The sequence below is a fragment of the Pecten maximus genome, chromosome 4 (assembly GCF_902652985.1).
Source record: "Pecten maximus chromosome 4, xPecMax1.1, whole genome shotgun sequence".
Classification (NCBI taxonomy): Eukaryota; Metazoa; Mollusca; class Bivalvia; order Pectinida; family Pectinidae; genus Pecten; species Pecten maximus.
Window position 1 is genome coordinate 32,062,792 of NC_047018.1, and position 22,391 is coordinate 32,085,182.

General features: G+C 36.3%; 2 protein-coding genes across 4 annotated transcripts in view; both read left to right on the plus strand.

The window, feature by feature from the left end:
* The first annotated feature begins 456 nt into the window (after positions 1 to 456).
* On the plus strand, positions 457 to 12,697 carry LOC117325845 (chromosome partition protein Smc-like). Of its 3 annotated transcripts, none has more exons than XM_033882339.1 (3): positions 457 to 496; positions 8,361 to 8,428; positions 9,228 to 12,697. In XM_033882339.1, the coding sequence occupies exons 1-3, from the start codon at positions 478 to 480 to the stop codon at positions 10,380 to 10,382; spliced, it is 1,242 nt and encodes a 413-aa protein (XP_033738230.1). In that variant the 5' UTR covers positions 457 to 477; the 3' UTR covers positions 10,383 to 12,697. The 3 variants fall into 3 exon arrangements, with proteins under 3 accessions (XP_033738230.1, XP_033738231.1, XP_033738229.1); XM_033882340.1 differs by lacking the exon at positions 457 to 496 and adding an exon at positions 2,497 to 2,628; XM_033882338.1 differs by lacking the exon at positions 457 to 496 and adding an exon at positions 8,093 to 8,237.
* Positions 12,698 to 21,045: 8,348 nt separating this feature from the next.
* LOC117325846 overlaps positions 21,046 to 22,391 on the plus strand; it is a 43,031-nt gene continuing 41,685 nt past the window's right edge. The window contains 1 exon segment of the mRNA XM_033882341.1: positions 21,046 to 21,112. The gene's annotated coding sequence lies outside the window, so the exon portion shown is untranslated.

The following is a 22,391-nucleotide window of genomic DNA, read 5'->3' on the forward strand; positions in this document are numbered from 1 at the left end:
CGAAAGTTAAACTATTTTGATAGAGGGATTCATAAATATGTAATGGAATGATATACCGATGGCACATTAGGAGGTTGGCCAGACTAAGCCTTAACTGCCAGTGTGACAGTACGACATGCCCTGTGTTGACCTATAGTTTTATTTTGTAACAAAGAGTCTATAACCAGCTCAGCCTATGTACCACCAGACCGTGCTATACAGTACCAAGCTATCGAGGATGGCGACCACTCCATAGGTGTTAGAGGCCAATTAACAGGTACGTGGTGAGTCGTTTACATGTTTAATTATTCATAACACTTTAACTCTAGTTTACTTTATCTTAATACGATATACAATATAAGAAGACAAACAAAACCAATAGTTAATCATAGTACGGTCTATTTCGCGTATTAGTTACAATATATGCTGTTTTTTTCCAAGCAGTCGGACACACGTTCGTTAGACGTGCTGGTATTTACTGATACCGGGATCAGGGAGATGACCAAGAGACGAACAGGTAAGGAGCAAAAACGTATACGCTTTACTGTAACCTTGTGTGTTCAAGTCTTCATCGGACCATTGTTGCTTTCGTTGTTTTGCTTTGCAAATGGACCAACAGTTATAGATACACATATCGTATGTTCTTGAAACAACGACAAATATATGACCTGGTACATATTTACCATACATCTGATTAAAACCAGACATTAAATTAATTCAGACTGCTGATTATGATATGTCATTTAAGAGTTAATTATAATCTGTATCATTCTATCTTAATGGTATCATGTATCAATTAAGGAGTAATCCTCATGTGGAAAATCATGTGACATATATAGGACACAAAAGGCAGTTCGTTACCTTACAATACAACACGCACATTGACACATGTTAGGAATTATAATAAAACGAATTCGATAAAGATTACAAATAAAAATGTTAATTAGCAATTTTGATATTTCATTTAAATGCCAATACAATAGTATGGAAATAACCATTTAGATAATTATAGTTCAGGTACTTGTAACTAATACTGCCCGTGACTCGTTTCACAGTGTAGTTCTCAACACTGATTAAATGTGTTTACATGGCAGCCTATTGATCTCATTGAAATGTTATAGTTGTGTATTGAACTTTTAAAATCCGAGTCTTCTGTGTGAGAAGAAAGAGTCTACATTCGTATGTGTCCCCGGATACACAAAGGTTGACGTGTCACAACAGGGGACTGGTCTGTCTGTAATGTCGTTCACAAACATATGCCACACATTGACATTGGTTGAAACTCCAGACATCATTTAAGAAAGTAAAAAAGATAATTGATTGTCATAAAATAATCCAATCTATACCTAACACCATGGAACATTTCACTGTGCACATTTTAGTATTTTGGTGACTAGGATCGGGCATTACTTAAGAAACATTAGTAGCATTATTGTGTTAAATGTTAATTAATCACAGACGGATTGTGTAAAAAACACTAAATAACCAAAATTGTCTTTTTCAAAATACCCTAAACATTTGAATTTTTCTTTTTTTCTCTCTATGGTCGCTACTTATTACAAGAATTCCGTTTAACGACTGTGTTGAAGGAAAATCTTGCTTCAATGATAAGCTTCCACACGGGTACGATTATTTTCGTTATGGAATAGTCTGTGCCATTGCGATAGCGTCTGTCCTGATGAATTGACAAATGAATTACATCAGAAGCCATACTTACAAAGACGGGAGTAAGGAAATACCGAGTAACAATCAAATAAAAAAGCCAAAGGGAAAATGGAATAAGGAAATAAAGATATATCATTAAACATACTGAAACAAATCATAAAACATACCGAAACAAGTCATTAAACATACTGAAACAAATAATTAAAAAGACTGAAAAAATCATTAAACATATTGAAACAAATCATAAAACATACAGATACAAATCCTTTAAGTTTTTGTTTAAAACAAATCTTAAAACGTACTGAAACAAGTCACTAAACATACCGATACAAATAATATCTGAAAGGCTGCGTTATGTTCATGCTTTTGCTTCTTGTGAGAGCACGAGACCGACTTTATTGTGCTGCCTCATTGAAGTATACTGTCGCAGATACCCAGCAGGACACCCCACCTGCTGACATTACTGACAACAAACAAACCAGTAGTTCCACTACCAAAATGTTGAGCGCTAAGCTGGGGCAGAGACTACCATTATTATAGACCCTGGTATGTCTCGGCCAGGGGGACAGAACCCAAATATTCTGAAACAAACCATAAAAGATACCGAAACAAATAAAACATAACGAAACGCTAAATGGCCAACAAGTCAAGCCGGAAGGGTAAGATTTTTCATGCACCACACACGGCACCTCACATGGCACCACACAAGACACAGCAAGTCCTTAGTTCGTGTTCTTTTTATGGAAACGACTTTCGATACAGCTGACAGAAACCCAATAACTCCCGTTTAGTGTCAGTCCCATGGTGTGGTGTTATAGGGGTATCGCTCAGACCTGATCAATACGTACTTAGGTAGGTAAACTTTGGGTAGCTTCGCTCTCGACCGTGATGTCATGGTCTAATGGTGACTAGGAAGGAGGAGAAAATGGATTGTCACACTTAGATGTGACCAGGAACCAAAACAAATGGAGTGACCTGTTGCAGGTAGGTAATTAACCAAGTTATGAGTAGTGTGTATTAGCATCCCTTACTGGCACTAGTGGAAACGAGACTGGTAGTCGTACCTTAGGTCTGTAGGATAAATAATGACATCTACCGATACTCAATGTGTCGGATTTTATTATTTCCGTGATATCATTTTCTTTCTCGTTAAAGTAGTGATTATGCTTCTGAAGAGTGGATGACAAGTATGTACGGGATATTGTTTATACCTATACCATTCAGGTTACCTTATACATTGTACCACACCAGAGATAACGGGCACATTCGCGACATGCAAACTTATACGAGGCAAGCACTGACTTGAAGCCATGTCAATTTAAATGGTTTTGAGATCACAAATAACGTTACACATCAGTTTGTAAGTGGTTTGTATTTCTATTGAGACACTATAAAGTAGATACATAGAACCTGCATACCCTTCTATTGAAACACAACAGTCCCGACATTTGGCCGAGATACACCTCGTAATTACTGTACTAACTCCAATTCAACTGTCATGGTAATAATAAGCACTAAAGTACCATTGATATAGTTGTAATACCAATACAAATACATTGATTTCGTCTGGGATGTGAATACATTTCAATCCATGGATTGTGTATTCAATTGATTCGGTCACAAACATTACTGTTTTGTCCTCGTGACATGCATCATTAATCATGTTTAAGGCACGTTAATGATAGATAGGCATGTAATTTCTATAAATCTGATGTCTGCTAATGATGATTCAATAATAACTGTGAGATGGTGCATAGCTTATTATAGTTGGGGTCATATAAAATATGACAATAGGTAACATTTCAAACTGACAGATAAACTCAAATTAGTAACTACACTTAACAACCAATCAGAGAACAGACGACTTAGATGGCACTTTCTTATTTAATGCTAGGATATCGCAAACACTCCTTTTCCTGGTATACCTTGTAGCTGATATTGTTTGAGTCGCTTGAAGCATTGGTATGTGATTCTAGTTAACACAGTGTTATTCTAAAGACATATCGAACACTAGTTAACACAGTGTTATTCTGAAGACATATCTTACTCTAGTCAACACAGTGTTATTCTGAAGACATATCTTACTCTAGTCAACACAGTGTTATTCTGAAGACACAGCTAACTCTAGTCAACACAGTGTTATTCTGAAGACACAGCTAACTCTAGTCAACACAGTGTTATTCTGAAGACACAGCTAACTCTAGTCAACACAGTGTTATTCTGAAGACATATCTTACTCTAGTCAACACAGTGTTATTCTGAAGACATAGCTAACTCTAGTCAACACAGTGTTATTCTGAAGACATATCTTACTCTAGTCAACACAGTGTTATTCTGAAGACATAGCTAACTCTAGTCAACACAGTGTTATTCTGAAGACATATCTTACTCTAGTCAACACAGTGTTATTCTGAAGACATATCTTACTCTAGTCAACACAGTGTTATTCTGAAGACACAGCTAACTCTAGTAAACACAGTGTTATTCTGAAGACATATCTTACTCTAGTCAACACAGTGTTATTCTGAAGACATAGCTAACTCTAGTCAACACAGTGATATTCTGCAGACATATCTAGCAACCTTTTCAACATATATTGAGGAACCATTTAACATACGTATGGCTCACAGATTTTGTAATTGGTCGAAGAACTATGTCAGTAGAAATAAAGTGCAGAGAACTGTAGTCTGTTATACGATGTAAAGTTGTTTATTTGTCGCTGTAAGTATGGGAAGACCTATTTGACACTGGCTGTCGATTTGCATATTATTCATTGGTTTACCTGAAGTGTTTACCTGTGCTACGTGGGGTTGATTACATGAGTTACGTCATTTCTGCTACACATACATGTCAGCTGATAAGTATATATATGTCTGGTAAGTGTCAAAATAGTTATACCATGATTCGACTACTTCACAAATGCAATACAAGACTTGACAAATTCATTTTATATCAGAATCATTTTTGTATAATCCATTATTAATATATTAATAAAAAAAACTCCTACTAACATTTCCTTTTTACCGTTTGGAAAGTATAGAAAAAATTCAAAGTACAGTATTGTTACAAGGGCGTCCTTCAAAATTACAAAATATTCGCACATGTGCGCCAACTGGTGAGAGAAGGTCTACTTAAGTCAATTTTATTATTACGTGTGATTATCTACAATGCTCCTTACAACACAATTCCGTCGCACTACGACCTAGATAGGAAATATAACACGTAACATTCGTGTCTATAGGAGCATATGTTCTGATGACGTCAACAACAAATTACCGACTTTCCGTCCCCTGAAATGATCCGCTTTAACTTTTGTGTAGTCCATCAAGTGATCTTCTTGTAGCGTAAAGAGTGTTTATATGGTTACCTGTGACATGTGATATATAACAGATACAGATTCCCACAGAAATAACCATATCTTTATAATATCATATGTCTATATGTTAGACTGAACGACGTACTCCATATAAACGATATCAGCGTAATATTGGTAATTGATATTTATATCTACTAGAATAGGGAGTTTTGTTTATAATATATATTTACATGTATATAAAGCGAGCATAACATAACATCATAAGACATTTACATCTATAACTAGACAAAGCGAGTGGCGAATGAACGCCATTTTTCAGTAACTAGTCTTCAATTGTACTTAATATAGTGTAACATGGTCAAGCATGTTTTAAAAGGTTTTATGTCCGCCAGATTGAATGGTGTGACTAGAAAACGATTTTGTAATATTAGAGGTTTCAAGTTGTTAAAAGGACTAAACAACATACACTTTATTTTAGCTAAATGATGCTTTAGGAAACCAGGCACAATCAACATCAACAATGTCGCGTAATATCTGTTCACTTGTCATTAGGGAAGACTTCTATCTATTAGGAAAATCGAATAGCAATTTAACAACCTTTGTTTACTTAATGTATATAATCATTAATACATTTTAAAACAAACCATTATACGGGTATTACAAACTATTTGATAAAAGAGACTCAATAGGCACCATCAAACAAGGGATGATTGATATGTTGTGAGCCTCGTAGTGAAGGAGGTACTCAAGGATGTTCTACTACTATTCTCTGACTACGTAGGGCCGTGTACCCAAGGAATGGTCTCATTTGGCTAGTTTATATCGACGAGGTAGCACTCCAAAGTAAACAAGACAAGCGGCTTTTTCAAAATGGACGAAATTGGTGTAAGAGCAGTGATTCAATATTTGATAAAAAAAGGTTAACACCTAAGGATATCCATAATGATATGGTAGGGACACTAGGGAAAGATGTCCCTTCATATGTTACAGTGAAAAGGTAGTTGGCGGAATTTAAGTGCGGCCGACAGAGCCTAGAGGATGGCCCCCGTCTTGGAAGGCCTGTCAATGTTGCAACCCCAGAAATGGTCAAAAAGGTAATGATATTGTTATGACTGACAGACGAGTCAAAGAAAGACATATAGCTAGTATAGTTGGTATTTCACAGGAAATGGTACATTCCATTCTGACCGAGGATCCCAATAGGTACCAAGACTAAAGATCAAAGACAGTTGATCAGAAGAACACCAGGGGCACATTATCGCGTGATAATCTTAACCTATTGAGGAAGATCCTGCAAAATGTCTTCAGAGATGTGCCACTATGAATGAAACATAGGTCCATCATTTTATTCCAGAGGCCAAACAACAATCGAAACAATGGAAGCACCCTGGCTCTCCTCCGCCAAAGAAGGCAAAGACTGTTCCACCAGCTGGGAAGGTTATGGCCTCGGTTTTCTGGGATGCAGATGGTATTCTGCTGATAGATTATCTCCAAAAGGGACAAGCAGTCAATTACACATACTACGCGTCACTTCGGAGGCAGTTACGGGAAAATATTAAACTTAAGCGCAGTGGAAAGCTCACTAAATGTGTGATATTCCATCAGGACAATGCTTCTGTTCACAAGTCTCTCATTGCTATGACTGCCATTCATGATTGTGGCTTTCAATTGATTGAGCATCCGCCTTATTCACCTGATATTTGAAATTTTAGGTTTTTAGTCAAAAACTTAAAAATATAAAATCTCAAAACAGTTTTGAAAGTTGAAAATTTAGAATTTTGGTCAAAAATCTAAAAGACTAAAAACTCATTTTTGCTTTGAAATTTGATATTTTAGGTTTTTGGTCAAAAATCTAAAAAGCTAAAATTCTAAAACATTTTAGAACTTTAAATTGTTAAGCGTTACATGGACCTGAAGGCGTTTATGTTGAAAAATAATACAATATGGCAAGATCGAAATCATTTAATATGAGCCCTCGTGCGTTTACTAGATATGTCCATAGTGTGTTCATACTAATACCTAGCATCACTGGTAACATGCGTAGAACACTTGGGAGACGCTCAATAAACTTGAGAAGCACCATCGCATCATTTCAGACAACCACATTAGTTCTGCTCCCTAGAAACAGATCCGTCACACTTACAGGAATTAATGAGTTAAATGTCATTTTCCGTAGTTCGTTACGGAGCATTTTATCCACTTCGGTGCTGTTTTAGAAACGCTGTTTTGATAGTATTGAATAACAAAATATTAAGTCCATCCTAGTGGCATTTCTAAATCAGGTTATTGCAGTTGATTAAACTTATTCTGAGATTTTGGGAAAATCACAACTAATATTCCCCCTACTTCTAAACTCTCTTACATACCTAGAGAATAACAATATCACATAGTAGGTAACGTCAAAACACAAAACTATACGAACTTTAGGTGATAATGATGGGTCGGCTCATTGCGTTGATTTCTTATTCCTTGTATTATTCTATACGTTGATAGATTCATGGCGAAACACCACCCAGGTTCTCACTGTAAGGTGTGTTATTAGTGTTATTAGATTAGTTTGTAATTATCATCAATGTCACGTTTTAGTTATAATGTCACAGCTTGTATAAAGATGATAAGTTGATAATATGATATTATAACTCGCCAGCCTGTTGAAATTTCTCGTCGTAAATGCCCTCTCTGATCACTCGTGATACACACCAATATTGAATAGCGAATACTCTAGTACTTAACTACCAGATAAAGACAATTCCTTTATTGAATTATACAGCGACAGGTATAAAACATGAAAATGTTTCTCTTTATATCACAAGTACTAGACGATAAGCTATATTCTTTTTGGTTAAAGTCATGAAATATTTAAAACGGTATCATGTCAATACTTTGACTTTGTTGGGATTGAGTTGGATAATGTAACGACGGCAGAAATGTTTATATATACACAATGTACGCCCGTGATGTCATGGGATTAACTCACTTGACCCTTCCCTAAATAGAACATAGACCTACTAATTCCCAATTATATTTATTTTTTGGAACTTATATAAGCAGGTAGGGTTAATCTCGTGAATGACGTAATTAGAGTTCAAGACCTACAGCCTAAGTTGACATTTTGGAACAGTCGGTATAAAACAGCTGGCAGTCCTCAGTGCTGTTATCTGAGACACTTGTTGGCCTTGGCTCATGTCTGCATCTGTTGGTATAATTCTGACTGGACACAGGGCGAGACATGGGCTCCACTTCACTGAGATATACCACTGCCTGTACGCTTACAATGGTAGGTCTTGTAGCTACAGATTTCGGAGACTTGAATACGAGATATACTCCATTATTATCACGAACGGTATAGGATAGTTCTAATGTAAAATATTGTATCATCAGAAAAACATTTCTGTTCCAGGTCCTAAAATGGCAAGTGGAGGTCAAGTCATGCCATCCCGACCAGACCTCAGCATGGACCAAACCCGGGTAAGTACTACTGATTATAGGCGCTTGCATAGAAAATATGAATTTCAAAATTTTTTGATGGCCGTGGTATGTATACTGTGGAAAGTACAAGGCTTGCAACTCCGCCACGAGCGAAACGGCACCCACCACACACAAAAAAAAACCCCACATTTATTCAAACTGACACGGCGAATACTGTACACTACCGTCATAAAAAAATCATCTTTAACCTATCGTGTCATTCAATACGAATTGTTACATCCAAAACACAATAATCCGTGAAAACATCGCCGAATTCCTCCTTCAGGACACTATGTTTCAAACTGCTCCCTTAGCCTGTCCAGATTCCTCATTTACATAAGGGGTTGAAAAGTCATGCGTTTGTATAATTGACTGTCACTAGGTGCACTTTATTAAAATTCACATTTTCTATGCAAGCGCCGGTGCTACTAATGAGCGTTAACGGTTTATTATTAGAATTCGTATACAACTACTGGATATCCTTTTTGCTTTACATGGCTAAACATGAACAGAATGAAAAAGAACACAAAAAAAATCTAAATCATACTGGATGCAGGCCTGTCTGCCTCACTCAGTTCTAATGACTGTTAAATAAATAAACAGGTATAATGTAATGTATTTGACGACAACGTGATATTTGTAAATTGTTTTGATTCACTTAGGGTTGGTTTAAAAACATCCGCTATCTGGAGAGAGAATTTGGATTTAACCCATTGATAAATTAGGCAATTGAAAAACAAATGCAATTCATCATAAAATTAATTACATTTATAAATATATTTTTCTTGCTTTCTTACAGGATAATGAATTGGGAATTCAGGGACAGGGGATGACAACCCGGGTACCGGAGATCGAGATAACAACTCATAGCATGTCCCAAAGCACACTGTCCACTCCCACGTCAAGTTCCCGTCCGTCGACGGGAGAGTTAACAGATCCTGGGGAACCGCTGGGTGCTTTCAGTGTCCCGCCTGAAGCTGTGGGCGTGCTTGAGACTGTGATTAATATCAATAAGACACTGGAACACCAGATAGATACACTCAGAATCCGGATAGACGTCGAAGCCAAGCATCACGAGCAAGAGAAGAAAAAAATGATCACGGAGAAAGAAAGGGCACTCCAGCAAAAGGAGGCGGAGATAGCCGAATTGAGGGGTTCGATAACGAATCGGGAGGGTAGGATCGATGTCCTCGTAAAAGAAAGGGAAGAGCAGGATCTACAAATTTCAGCTAAAATGGATGAGATCAGCGGGCTTCGTGATCTGGTGCAACAGACGGAGGATTACGCCGATCAACTCACCAAGAAAGTCGGTAAACTGAAGGACGTGAAAAGACAACTGGAATCGGATACTGTATATAAACACCAGAACGAGGAAATAAGGAAACTCAAACACGAGCTTGTCACAATGAAAGAGAGGCTGAATTCTATGGAATCGGAGTTGGTACGAGCGAGAAATATCATGGAACAACAAAATAAGAAGATAAAATTTTTAGAATTTGAAAAAAGTGAAATGAATACAAAATTCCGAGATGAATTGGAAAAAGCCTCACGAGCTATGCGGCAGGAAGTGGAGCGCATGCGTGAAGTGATGAAACAGCAGTATGAAGAGATGCGAAATCTCCGCGAACAAAACAAGGAAATATCAAATGACGTCAGAGACATTAAGGACATTTTGTTAAGCACCAGAGGTCCTGCACGTGAGCATGCAGTCAACCGAGGCAACCAAAAAGATCAGCTGGGTGTGAACCAGTTTCCTAAGCCTACGCAAGGTTCACAGACTGCAAGGTTCAGTAATGTGAACGCGGGTCCCTGGTGTATTGAAACCTCCAACAAGAGCGTCTGTTCCAAACAGCGTCAAGTCCTCACAACAGGCACTGCCCGCAATAAACAAGGACAAAACGTGGATCCCTTCTGGTCAGAGACGTTCGGTGAACGCACTATCTGCCCGCAATAAACGGAAGTGACGTTTATGTATGTATTTTCAATCTTCCAGGAGCGAGATGCATGTTTCAATGTTGTGTATGGGTGTAAAGAATACATGAACCAAACTACTGACTGGATTGAAAGTCGTCGTTTTGTATCTACGTGTATTCCAAAAGGACTTTGTTAAGCGTTTGGAGAGTTTCCGTCGTCTCTATTTCCATAATATCATAATAGATGCCTCATTGAGTTACACCAATTTCGCATTTAATACGGAAAATTGTGCGCTCTCTACATTACGTAGACGTTTGAACAGTATGGTTTTTTTTACAATAGAAGTGCCGAGTATCCCGTGCCAAGTGTCTGAGTGATCCCTGATAGTTTATAGGGCGACGTCCACCACTGTAAAACGTTCTGGGGGTATTTGCAAACGATCCCCTTATATAATCCTGGTTCAAAATACAAAGGCTGTAATTAATTATTATGAGCCGTAAGGCTTAAGTTGAATAGACTATTGAATGTTTTTCACATGGTGATAAGTTATCAATATAACTTAGCGAATTCCTATTTCTCAATATTCATAATTAATATGTGATCGAACTACCGTTTGCAAACACACCAGATTGTTTTCATGGATTGACTGTAGCTACGTGTTTTAGAAATATTACAGTAAAACCTATCAGACAAAGATATGTAAATGAGAATTCTGTGATAATAAATCTGTATATATTTGTGATAAGAATATCAGGCATTATTTGCATGTATTTTTTAACATTTATTTTTTGTTTGATACAAAACTTTAGTAAACTAATGTTGACATTAATGTAAAATATTTATACGTTATATGCCCCCCTGTAATATCTAACCCCCCACGTTGTTATGACTCCCACTCTGTCCCTATCTAGTCTATGTTCTGTAATTTAGGAGAGACCTTGTGCTGTATAAATACCCCTGTGTAATAGTGCTACAGAAGCGGTGTGTAATAGTGATACAGAAGCGGTGATGTGATTGTTCTCTTCAGACCTAGGACTGGATAAAATTCATTTCAATACTCCATTATATCCTGTTTTTGATCATTGGGTCGTATTTGTATAATAACGGCTACATCTGCATGTTTTTGTATACTGATGTCGTGTGTTGTGATATTTGACTTGTTTTTTGTTTCCATTTGTTTGCGTGTTTTTCCATCGTAAACAGGGTGGGAGATGTTTAGGTTTTTTTAAAGGTATCTACAGTTTATCTTAAGAAAGCTATCTTCGCCATGTCACAAGCCGACAGAAATATGCTACACAGGTTGACTTTGTATTGGCCACCATTTTCTCATTTTAATTTGGTGACACTTCTTGGAACAGGAAACAAAACTCAAATGAAAATTGATATTATATGTTACGCAAATCATTACTGGTATCACTTTGTCTCCTTCAAATTTATAAGATATATCACCAATACAAATTGGTAATATCACCTATGTATTTTCACACGAGCAAATGGCAATGTTTCTCCTAATACGGATACGGGTTATATCCGTTTAAAATCGTTAAAAGTCAATTCGTTATATAGGCCTAACCATTTTGAAAAAGTTAGTTAAAGAAATCACCAAATAAGATTTAATGGTAAATTGGGACCCCATACTGTATTTTTTGTAACTAACTGTCATTTGTATAGTTATACACTGTACATTCATCCATTGGTTAACCAATTACAGTCTACGGTTAATTCCCCATAGAAAAACAATATTGGATTTAAGGGGAAATCTGATTATCTTTGTATACTGTAATATGAAAAAAAAACCTGATTTGTGGAATTTCTTTAAATTAAATAGCATATGAAACTGGGGCCAGAAAGCGTGGAAGGATAGGTAGCTGTGTTTTGTTTTCATGAATTTATTAGACTGCTTTGTTTAACATACTTGGGTTTTTTTTTTTTAATTATCGGAAGCTGTTGTTGATTGGTTAAAATAATGATATATTTCATAATGTGTCACAGATGGCACAGACGTTTGAAATAAACTAATTAATCGAATTGACATATTTGTATAGATTGGAAATTGCTTTCGGAGATAAGGGAGCGTTGTTTCATAAACTCTGCAACATTCAATTATTGACTATTGTTGCTCAATTGATTCGTGGATCGACAAACAATAGCAGCAGCAGAACCTGAGGACGAACAAATGAAATCCTTTGTTATCCTACACCGCGTGTACAGCTTTTTGATGAGAAGCCGTGTCTTTGATCCAGGTTTGATCACTAGTAACAATTTCAGATATTTTAGCCAATTCGTGACAAAAACAAAGCTTTAAACTTTTCTGTTATTTATTTGATACTTGTTTCATGTGGCATGGTTCGTATCCGATGTTTAATGATGTGTGAGCTGTGCCCATATATGTGTAGATAATGAAGTTAAACGGTAGTGATTTTTTTCTTTTATTTTCGTCCGCTTGTGTAACGTTTTAGGTACGCAATAGTGCGATACACACTGATAGTACCAATTGATCCCCCCCCCCCCCCATAGTCAATGTAAGACCAGTTTTGGTCTCATAAACTTGAAATATGATCGAAGATCGAGGATTTTCTATAACATGTACTGTATCATGAAATGTCCCGAATTTAGATAAATAACTGCTTTCGTATTGAAATCACATTAAAACGTAGCATTGTACTACATGACTGTTAAAGGCATTGTCTGGAGACTAACCTTCGGTTTGATGAATAAACTATGAAATTAAGAACAAAAAGTTTAAAGCTTTAAATTCTTTCTCGCTGGTATGTAAAACTATTAAGTAAGTAGTCGTTTATTACGTGTTGACATTAATCGTGGAATTAGATTTATCTAGGTTTGTTGTCACATTTGAAATGTGATTAAAATAAACAGGTGTCTTCAAAATCATATCAGAATCATTGTACAAATCAAATTTGTTCTTACTTTAAAAAAAGTCATTGAGAAGTATACAGTTTTTGTGCAATCGTCTTAAGAGAAGTGTAGCCCACATGGGCAGAGCAAATGAAATATGGGGTCATGAATATATAGGCGCCATAAAAAAAACATAGCTAGTCCCTGTGAGTTTCTTGTCGCCAACAAATACACCAGGTCTGAGTGAAATCAGTTATATTCATCTCGTTATAAAGAATAAAAACAGATGCAGTAAGCATATAGAACCGTCAACACTTGTTGAAGATTTTCAAACTTTTAATACATTTTAGACGAAATAAAACTACTAATAAATACTAATCACAAGCATTTCATTATTTGGTGCTGACCTCATAAAGCGTCATATTTGTGTGTAAAAATGTTCGTTTGTATTGTTTTGACAATAAATGAATTATGCACACACACACTGGAGTTTGTGATTCACTGATTTACAAAGGGGAGGTAAATCTTAATGTTTCAAATATCTGTATTATCTCCGTTGCAACTTGACAGATCTAGATTCGACTTTTTTTTATAGATTTGTCTTATTAATTTTGGGAACCCGATATATACATCTTTGTAAAACGACGCAACCCTTACATTAAAAGAAAAAAAAAATAAAATCATCACGATTTTTATTTTCTTTATTTTCAAACGATACAGAAGTAAATGATTTTTATTGAAAATAACTTAAACTCTTTAGAAGAAAGCGAATCACGGTGTGTGTCACGTATGTCGGATTGCAAATGAAACTATCGTTTGGTATGACGACGACACTCTAGAATTGGTATTAAAGATGTTTTCAATTGTTTTTAAAATAAATTAAATCTGGAAACTCGACGTAAACGTTAGAAAAGCAAAAGTTTTCATTTTGGTAATAAAGTGAAAGAATACGTACGTTTACTTTTAACAATGCCCGGCTAGTGATTGTCGATGACTCGTATTCTGGGCATCTTAGCTATTTATAATGGTAAAACTACCATATCAGTATGCACTTTACATAATAATTTGAAATGTTCTATTACCTTTTGATCTGCAACTTAAGAGGTTTGATTCGCTTGAGTCTCCAAACTTATCATATTGTTGTGATATATAGTGTATGGAAACAACTATATTGTTGGAAAAAATCATACGCCATTTCCCAAAAAGACTTTAAAACTGAGGAATAACCCTCCATACTTTACGATGTATGGGGAACTTGGTCGATACCTATTAGAAAGAGACATTAAGACGAGAATGGTGACATTCTGGCACAAGCTCGTCACAGGAGGGGGGAACTATCAATCATGTTATACATGTTTACTATGATAAATTAAATTAAGTCTCCAAGTAGCCTTCAAATGGCTAATTTTCCCTTTTCCGTAATACTGGTTTAGATAGTGTATAGAATCAACAAAATACATGTACAGCTGGTAAAATGCTTATAAAAGTGTTTCTTAATGGTAAAAGGAACGTATAGTGATGGCGTGGTTGAATCAGGGTGTAATAAGAACCTATGTCTATGATGCAGTAGAAGCCTAACGCAGATTGAAATGCTTGTAATAAGTTCTCACTAGTATGACGTTGTCACTTGGTTATTGTTACGTGAATACAGTTCTCATTACGACCTCTATACGCCTGTGCAATGACCATGGTACGCCCAGTCCACATTGATGAATACCACACAAGGTTTTCAATACGTTCAGTTGGTACTTACTACGTTAATGACACGGCCGCAGCAGGTTCTAACTGCGTCAATGCCACGCTGAGAAAATCGGCTATACAAATACTGAATTGATGTCAGATCCCTGCATCATTTACGTTCCAAACACCTAGAAGATGACAATACAGAAATCAAAAAAGTCTTCTACGCCTTCTTCTGATTCCATGACAACAATATCTACTAGATGGGCTCGCCCTTGTCCATTTGCAATTTGACCATTATGATATACTTAAATATATATATGGAGCTAGCTACTGGTATTCATAGCCGCAATGAAAATTAAAAAAATCTATTCAATTCATATATTTACATAACCTTGATTTAAAAAAATTTTATCGAGAAAACGAGAAATTTTATTAAAAAGAAAAATTTGTCATGTATACGACGAAAGGCCAAAGTATTAGAACAGTCGGGAGATCCCGCCTATGCACCACGGCTTGATTTGCACGAGAGACAATGTTTTCATACGGTTTTCATAGTGTATTCATGGTCATATGTTTGTTGTTTTCACTTGGTATGTTCATATCAGTAAACCACATTAGGAATGTAAATACATATATATATATATATAGTTCAACTTGATGATGACATTGTGTTAGCGATATTCAACCGGAATTGCCTTGTTGTGTCATTTATGTTTACACACATATATATATATGAGTACAAATGACATTGTGGTTCTGAAAGTGTATACATTGATACGGTCCGGGCACCTATAAAATGTTTTATAACCTTTGCGTTTAAAAATTTAAAATATAGTTACTTTTTCACGACCAGGTCGGAAAAATCGCCAAAAGTCTTGCAGAATTTGTTTAGATCAGTGCAGTAAAACAATAGTCTATGCTACTGAAGCGAAAAATATGGCATCAATATGAAATTCGCGGATTCCTACAGCTATGTCGGGTACTTTCCGGTAAAGGGCACGTGTACTACTTTTGTTTTAATTTAGACCCTCGCATAATGGCTAATTGATACCTGATACGTCTCCGAAATGCCAGTTAGTCGGACGGAAATTGACAAGACTGTAATCGTATTTTAGGAACACATTTATAATGAATTACCGTAGCCATTGTATCACCTTAAAAATACTAAACCAACCACAAATGTAGACGATATATATTTATGTACGTAATATACACATACATACGGTCCCTCATTTCCATAAATGTAATACATCTTGTTTGTAACAAATATATCAATGTTCATTAATAATTCATAAAACAAGAAAAAACAGATAATTATATCATGGGGTCTCACTCATTCCTGGTACACACTATTGATAAAATAACAAACATATACCATATTAGAGTTGTTTTCCGGTAGGAATGTTTTTTTATATTTAAATGGAACAATGCACACAGACTCCCCAAGGTAACCCAAAACAATTTGCATCTACTCTAGGCCGTAAATGGTTCGAAATGAACGGTTCAAGATAAAGCATTAATTATGTGGTTTAAAGCCATAACGATCATCGACCTCATATCCACGATCAAATCTATAAACCAAATAGAAAGGTAAGAAAATAGGCGGAGCATATTCACCGATGAAGGAGATAGAAAGACGTGATTAAGCTTGATACTGGTTGTTTTAATTCGTTATCTGGTTAACGAGGACAATCAGTCGACACATAAACCTAGTTCTACACTTTATATAAAATGAACTTATTTACTCAATTAATGCCCTACATCCATCAGTACATTGCTGAGTCTCAAAAATCATCTATATAGCCAAATTGATATTTTTGAGAAATTTAATTAGATGTTTAGATGAACGCATCAATGGAGTGAAAGAAGAGACATCAGATTGGAAGTGCAGGGAAATGGCAATGATATCATAAAGCATTTTTTTATCATTTTACAACAACATATTGCATAATGATATATAGAATATGAATCATAATATAGCATATATCTACCTGGCACATACAAGCTACACACTCCGGCTACATTCTCAGTTCAAATTGTCCATGTAAAGGTCCATGTGAATGTCCATGTAAATATCCATGTAAATGTCCATGTAAATGTCCATGTAATTGTCCATGTAAATGTCCATGTAATTGTCCATGTAAATGTCCATGTGAATGTCCATGTAAATATCCATGTAAATGTCCATGTAAATGTCCATGTAATTGTCCATGTAAATGTCCATGTAAATGTCCATGTAAATGTCCATGTAAATGTCCATGTAATTGTCCATGTGAATGTCCATGTGAATGTCCATGTAATTGTCCATGTGATTGTCCATGTAAATGTCCATGTGAATGTCCATGTAAATGTCCATGTGAATGTCCATGTAAATGTCCATGTAATTGTCCATGTAAATGTCCATGTAATTGTCCATGTAAATGTCCATGTGAATGTCCATGTAAATATCCATGTAAATATCCATGTAAATGTCCATGTAAATGTCCATGTAATTGTCCATGTAAATGTCCATGTGAATGTCCATGTAAATGTCCATGTGAATGTCCATGTAAATGTCCATGTAAATATCCATGTAAATGTCCATGTAATTGTCCATGTAAATGCCCATGTAAATGTCCATGTATTTGTCCATGTAATTGTCCATGTAAATGTCCATGTAAATGTCCATGTGAATGTCCATGTAAATGTCCATGTAAATATCCATGTAAATGTCCATGTAATTGTCCATGTGAATGTCCATGTAAATGTCCATGTATTTGTCCATGTGAATGTCCATGTAAATGTCCATGTAAATGTCCATGTAAATGTCCATGTAATTGTCCATGTGAATGTCCATGTGAATGTCCATGTAATTGTCCATGTGAATGTCCATGTAAATAGCCATGTGAATGTCCATGTAAATGTCCATGTGAATGTCCATGTAAATGTCCATGCAAATATCCATGTAAATGTCCATGTAATTGTCCATGTGAATGTCCATGTAAATGTCCATGTATTTGTCCATGTGAATGTCCATGTAAATGTCCATGTAAATGTCCATGTAATTGTCCATGTGAATGTCCATGTGAATGTCCATGTAATTGTCCATGTGAATGTCCATGTAAATGTCCATGTAATTGTCCATGTGAATGTCCATGTAAATGTCCATGTAAATAGCCATGCCTAATAATCTTGCTCTAATGTACACTCATGCTCCTTGTTTATTTTCATTTCACTAACTTCAAGCTAGGCATCATAGTTGACATTGTGGAACTTGCTGTAATATGTTCAGAATATGTGACTTGTTTCATCAAATAAAAAAGGCTCACTACTCATCTGCTGCATATGTATATAAAACAAACTGACAAAGTGCCGATGAAAAATTTCCACAAACTACACTTCAATCAAGAACGAAATCTCACAGCTAGACCTAACCGGAATTGAACAAAAACAGGGCGTAAATCAGACATGGACATTACCCACTGTTTCCCTCAACAAGAATATTGACAAAATACCAGCGAGTAAGGATACATGTTTACGTGTCTCCCAAGGTCCATGTCTGGACATAGCTGTTAAAAATGCCAGAAAGGACAAAACTCACAAATAGCCAAAATATTTTATTACCAAATGAGTGAGAATTTTGGGGCATACAAATCAGCCAGAAATCACTACATCCGTCTTTCGAGGGGATCCACATACAACTACGAGAACAATATGATCGAAAATGAAAACTAATCTCAAACTATTTTGGAAATACACTCAACATTTGTTGAAACCGAACGGCGAACTAAAAGCCAACGGTTGAGACAATGCTAACACACTAAACGGATTTTCTCCAGTGTTGGTTTTTGCGACAACAGCGGTAACTCACGAAATTCCCCAGAGGAGTTCAAATCAACTAGATTCCATTGAAATTATTGGTAAAAAGTAATCAGTTCCATTAAGTCAACTAACACCAATAAAACCCCCAGGCCCAGACAATATATTCATCAGAAACAGTTGAGTCATGCGACGCTTTTCTGCAAACCGGTGACTATATATATACAAATGGTATTAAAAATCACTCTAGGAAAATGTTATACCAAAACAATGGGGAGTAGTCGTGCCAAAAACAATCCTGGGTTTTATAGACCGATCATCTTGCCCCGTATAAAACCTTTACCAAAACAAAAACCAAAAACAAGCAACAACAATAAAACAAAAATCATTCGGACCGAAGTTATGGCTCGTATGGAGTCCAACAACCTTTCCCCCCAAATCCAATATGGATTAGGCAAAGTACGAGGACTGATTGATAAGTTGTGAGCCTCATATTGAAGGATTTGAATTTTGTCGGACATATTGTGTTATTTTTCAACATAATCCCCTTCAGTATCAGGACCTCAATGCCGCTTTTATAGAACTCCTTTTCTTGGCTGTTCAGAAAGTCATCCACTGCATGTATGACGTCATCATCTGACTGCAAGTGGGTGCCTGAACTAGCTGTTTTCAGTTTTGGAAATAGATGAAAGTCCGATTGAGCGAGATGAGGTGAATAAGGCGGATGCTCAATCAATTTAAAGCCACAATCGTGAATGGCAGCCATGGCAATGACAGAGTTGTGAACAGGAGCATTGTCCTGATTGAATAAGACACCTTTAGTGAGCTTTCCGTGGCGCTTAAGTTTAATATTTTCCCGTAACTGCCTCAGAAGTGAAGCATAGTATGGGCCATTGATTGTTTGTCCCTTTTGGAGATAATCTATCAGCAGAATACCATCTGCATCCCAGAAAACCGCGGCCATAACGGAACAGTCTTTGCCTTCTTTGGCGGGGGAGAGACATTGTTTCGATTTTTGTTTGGCCTCTGGGGTAAAATGATGAACCCATGTCACATCCATAGTGACAAATCTCTGAAGAAAATGGGCAGGATCTTCTTAAAAAATGTTAAGATTAGCCCGCGATAATGTGCGCCTGGTGTGCTTCTGATCAACTGTCAGAAGTCTTGGTACCCATCGGGCCGAAAGCTTTCCCATTGCCTGATCCTCGGTCAGAATGGAATGTACTCTTTCCTGTGAAATGCGTACTCCACCGGCTATTTATCTTTCTGTGACTCGTCTGTCAGTCATAACGATAACGTGAACTTTATTGACCACTTCTGGGGTTGCAACATTGACAGGCCTTCAGGGACGGGGGTCATCCTCAAGGCTCTGGCGGCCGCGCTTATATTCCGCCACCCGCCTTTTCACTGTAACATATGAAGGGACATCTTTCCCAAGTGTTGCTACCATATCATTATGGATATATCCTTAGGTGTTAAACTTTTGTATGCAAATATTGGATCACTGCTCTTATACCGATTTTGTCCATTTTGCAAAAGCCGCTTGAGAGTGCTACCTCGTCGATATAAACTAGCCAAATGAGACCAGTCCTTGGATACACGGCCCTATACAGTCAGAGAATAGTAAGCTTAGGACTTCAAAAGAACATCCTTGACTTTCGGCTATTTCTAAAGCGTAAAGACAGCTTATTGTCAATCGTGCAGCTAATAATTGGCAAAAGTCCATAAAAAAACTAAACATTAAAAAAAATATGTTAAAAGTTTAAAAACATGGTTATCAACAAAATCCAAAGTCTGACTCAAATGTTGTGGTAGTGTGAACGGGGAAAATTGTCATATCTGTTTTTTGTTGTTAAAAAAAATAAGTCTGGTTTTAGGAGTTCCTACTTGCGTAACAAACTTGCAAGTGTTTCGAGAGCTGAATCTTTTTCTCGATTTCATTATCTAAGCAGTCTGCCTCAGCATTTTTACACAATCTTTTAACAAAACTATGATATAGAACACAAATTAAAGTCACCATCTTTACCAGTGTTTTGGATACAAAGCACAACCTGTTCCACGTTTTAATGTTCTCTTAGGATTTCGGAGGGACGAGACTTTTTTTATAAAATGAAAAAAAGATGTGTGCATTATAAATTGGATATAGGAAAATACTTGGCATTAAAACATATGATAATTAAGTTTATACTATAACAAATATTAACTTTGTGTCACCGCCAAGCCTCGAATCCCTTTTGTCACCTAGCTGTACAATGACAGGTAGGCCTAGTCTATAGTACCCGTTAATAGATTCTGTGTGCCTAAAACGCTTGACGCTAAGCATCTTGCTATTCAAACATTTGTGCGACTTAGTTGTTTTTGTTTTCCTTCGCCAGCCATGTCGCCCGTGTTTATCGATGTTGTTCTCGACGTTTTCAGCTGTCAAACATACAGGTAAGTGTACGCAAGTGGTCGAACACGTGCAGAAGTGTGCAGGGTCACACCCTGAGTGTACCACCGCCCGTCCATAGCCCCGCCGAAAGGGATCCCACGCGTGGTGTGTTGCTACCTGTAGTTTTGAGAGTGGCCACAGAGGTTTTGTGGTGTACATGTCTTGGTTTTGAATAGGCCATGGATGTATAGGCCTAAAAGGTAGGTAATGTCACATTTCTGTGAAGTACTTATCAACATAAATATAGTACGTACTTCATAGAGATGTGACGTTACCTATCACGGGCTCTCTAGATCTGTAGTCTGGAGCATTGCCTGTAAATCCACAATACTAAATAATATATTGATTCTACGTATAAACCCAGAAAAAGGGATTGGAATGGCCAGGGACGTTACTTTTTCTCCAAAATTATTTAAAAAAAAACTACATTTATGTTTCTACATATTTAAATATCTTAAAATTAGATAAACAAAGTTTATAAAAAAGATTAGATGTACATGTATTCATCTTAATTAGCTAGCTAAAATTTGCTGTGATTTGTTAAAGGCATCTGTCAGAAGTTTCTTGCCGTGTAATCCTCTAACATTGTTGGAATACATCTAATGCATATGACATTGTTGCCAATACATGTAGACCAGTATGGCAAGTCGTTTTAATATTTATTATCTATAATTAGCTTAAGGTAAAAAGTTTTGACTTAAGCTGAAAAGGTTTTTACTGAAATTCAAAAAACTTTTCTTATGTATTATTTTAGCTGGAGTTATAAAAAGATTTTGATTTACTTAAGTAAAAATACTATTCAACTAAGCGAAATAGATAATTGATATTACAATGGCTTGCCATGGACCATGACATTTCATAACAGAGATCAACATGATTTGCACCCTTGATCCAGTGTATTATAGCTGTTTTTCTAGTTCAATTTCATCCAACTTTCCCTTGGGTGCCTATTGGTGGAAACTGATTGATTGATGGCATGGAAGAGCAAATGTAAATTACAGAATATAAGTCAGAATCCTTCAGGACAATGACACTGTTGCACAATTGCAATCTTGTGCTCTGAGTTTGGGATGATATGGGAGCAATATTAAGGGAAAACACACTATTTGTCATGATTGTCAATTGCAACTTTGTATAAGCATTTGATTAGATTTGGATAGAGAGCAAGGCCAGATATAGGGGAAATAGAGACTGATGTTAGAATTTGTGCTTTCAAATGGGTCAAATGATATGTAATATTGAATTGGAAAAATAATGAAGTGTTTATTATATGGAAACATA

What these genes read in the sequence shown, in the direction of transcription:
- LOC117325845 (XM_033882338.1), top strand. Translation starts at nt 8,144, where the DNA reads ATGTCTGCATCTGTTGGTATAATTCTGACTGGACACAGGGCGAGACAT. An exon ending in CTGCCTGTACGCTTACAATG is followed by an intron (nt 8,238 to 8,360) that starts GTAGGTCTTGTA and finishes TTTCTGTTCCAG; the next exon opens with GTCCTAAAATGGCAAGTGGA. An exon ending in TCAGCATGGACCAAACCCGG is followed by an intron (nt 8,429 to 9,227) that starts GTAAGTACTACT and finishes GCTTTCTTACAG; the next exon opens with GATAATGAATTGGGAATTCA.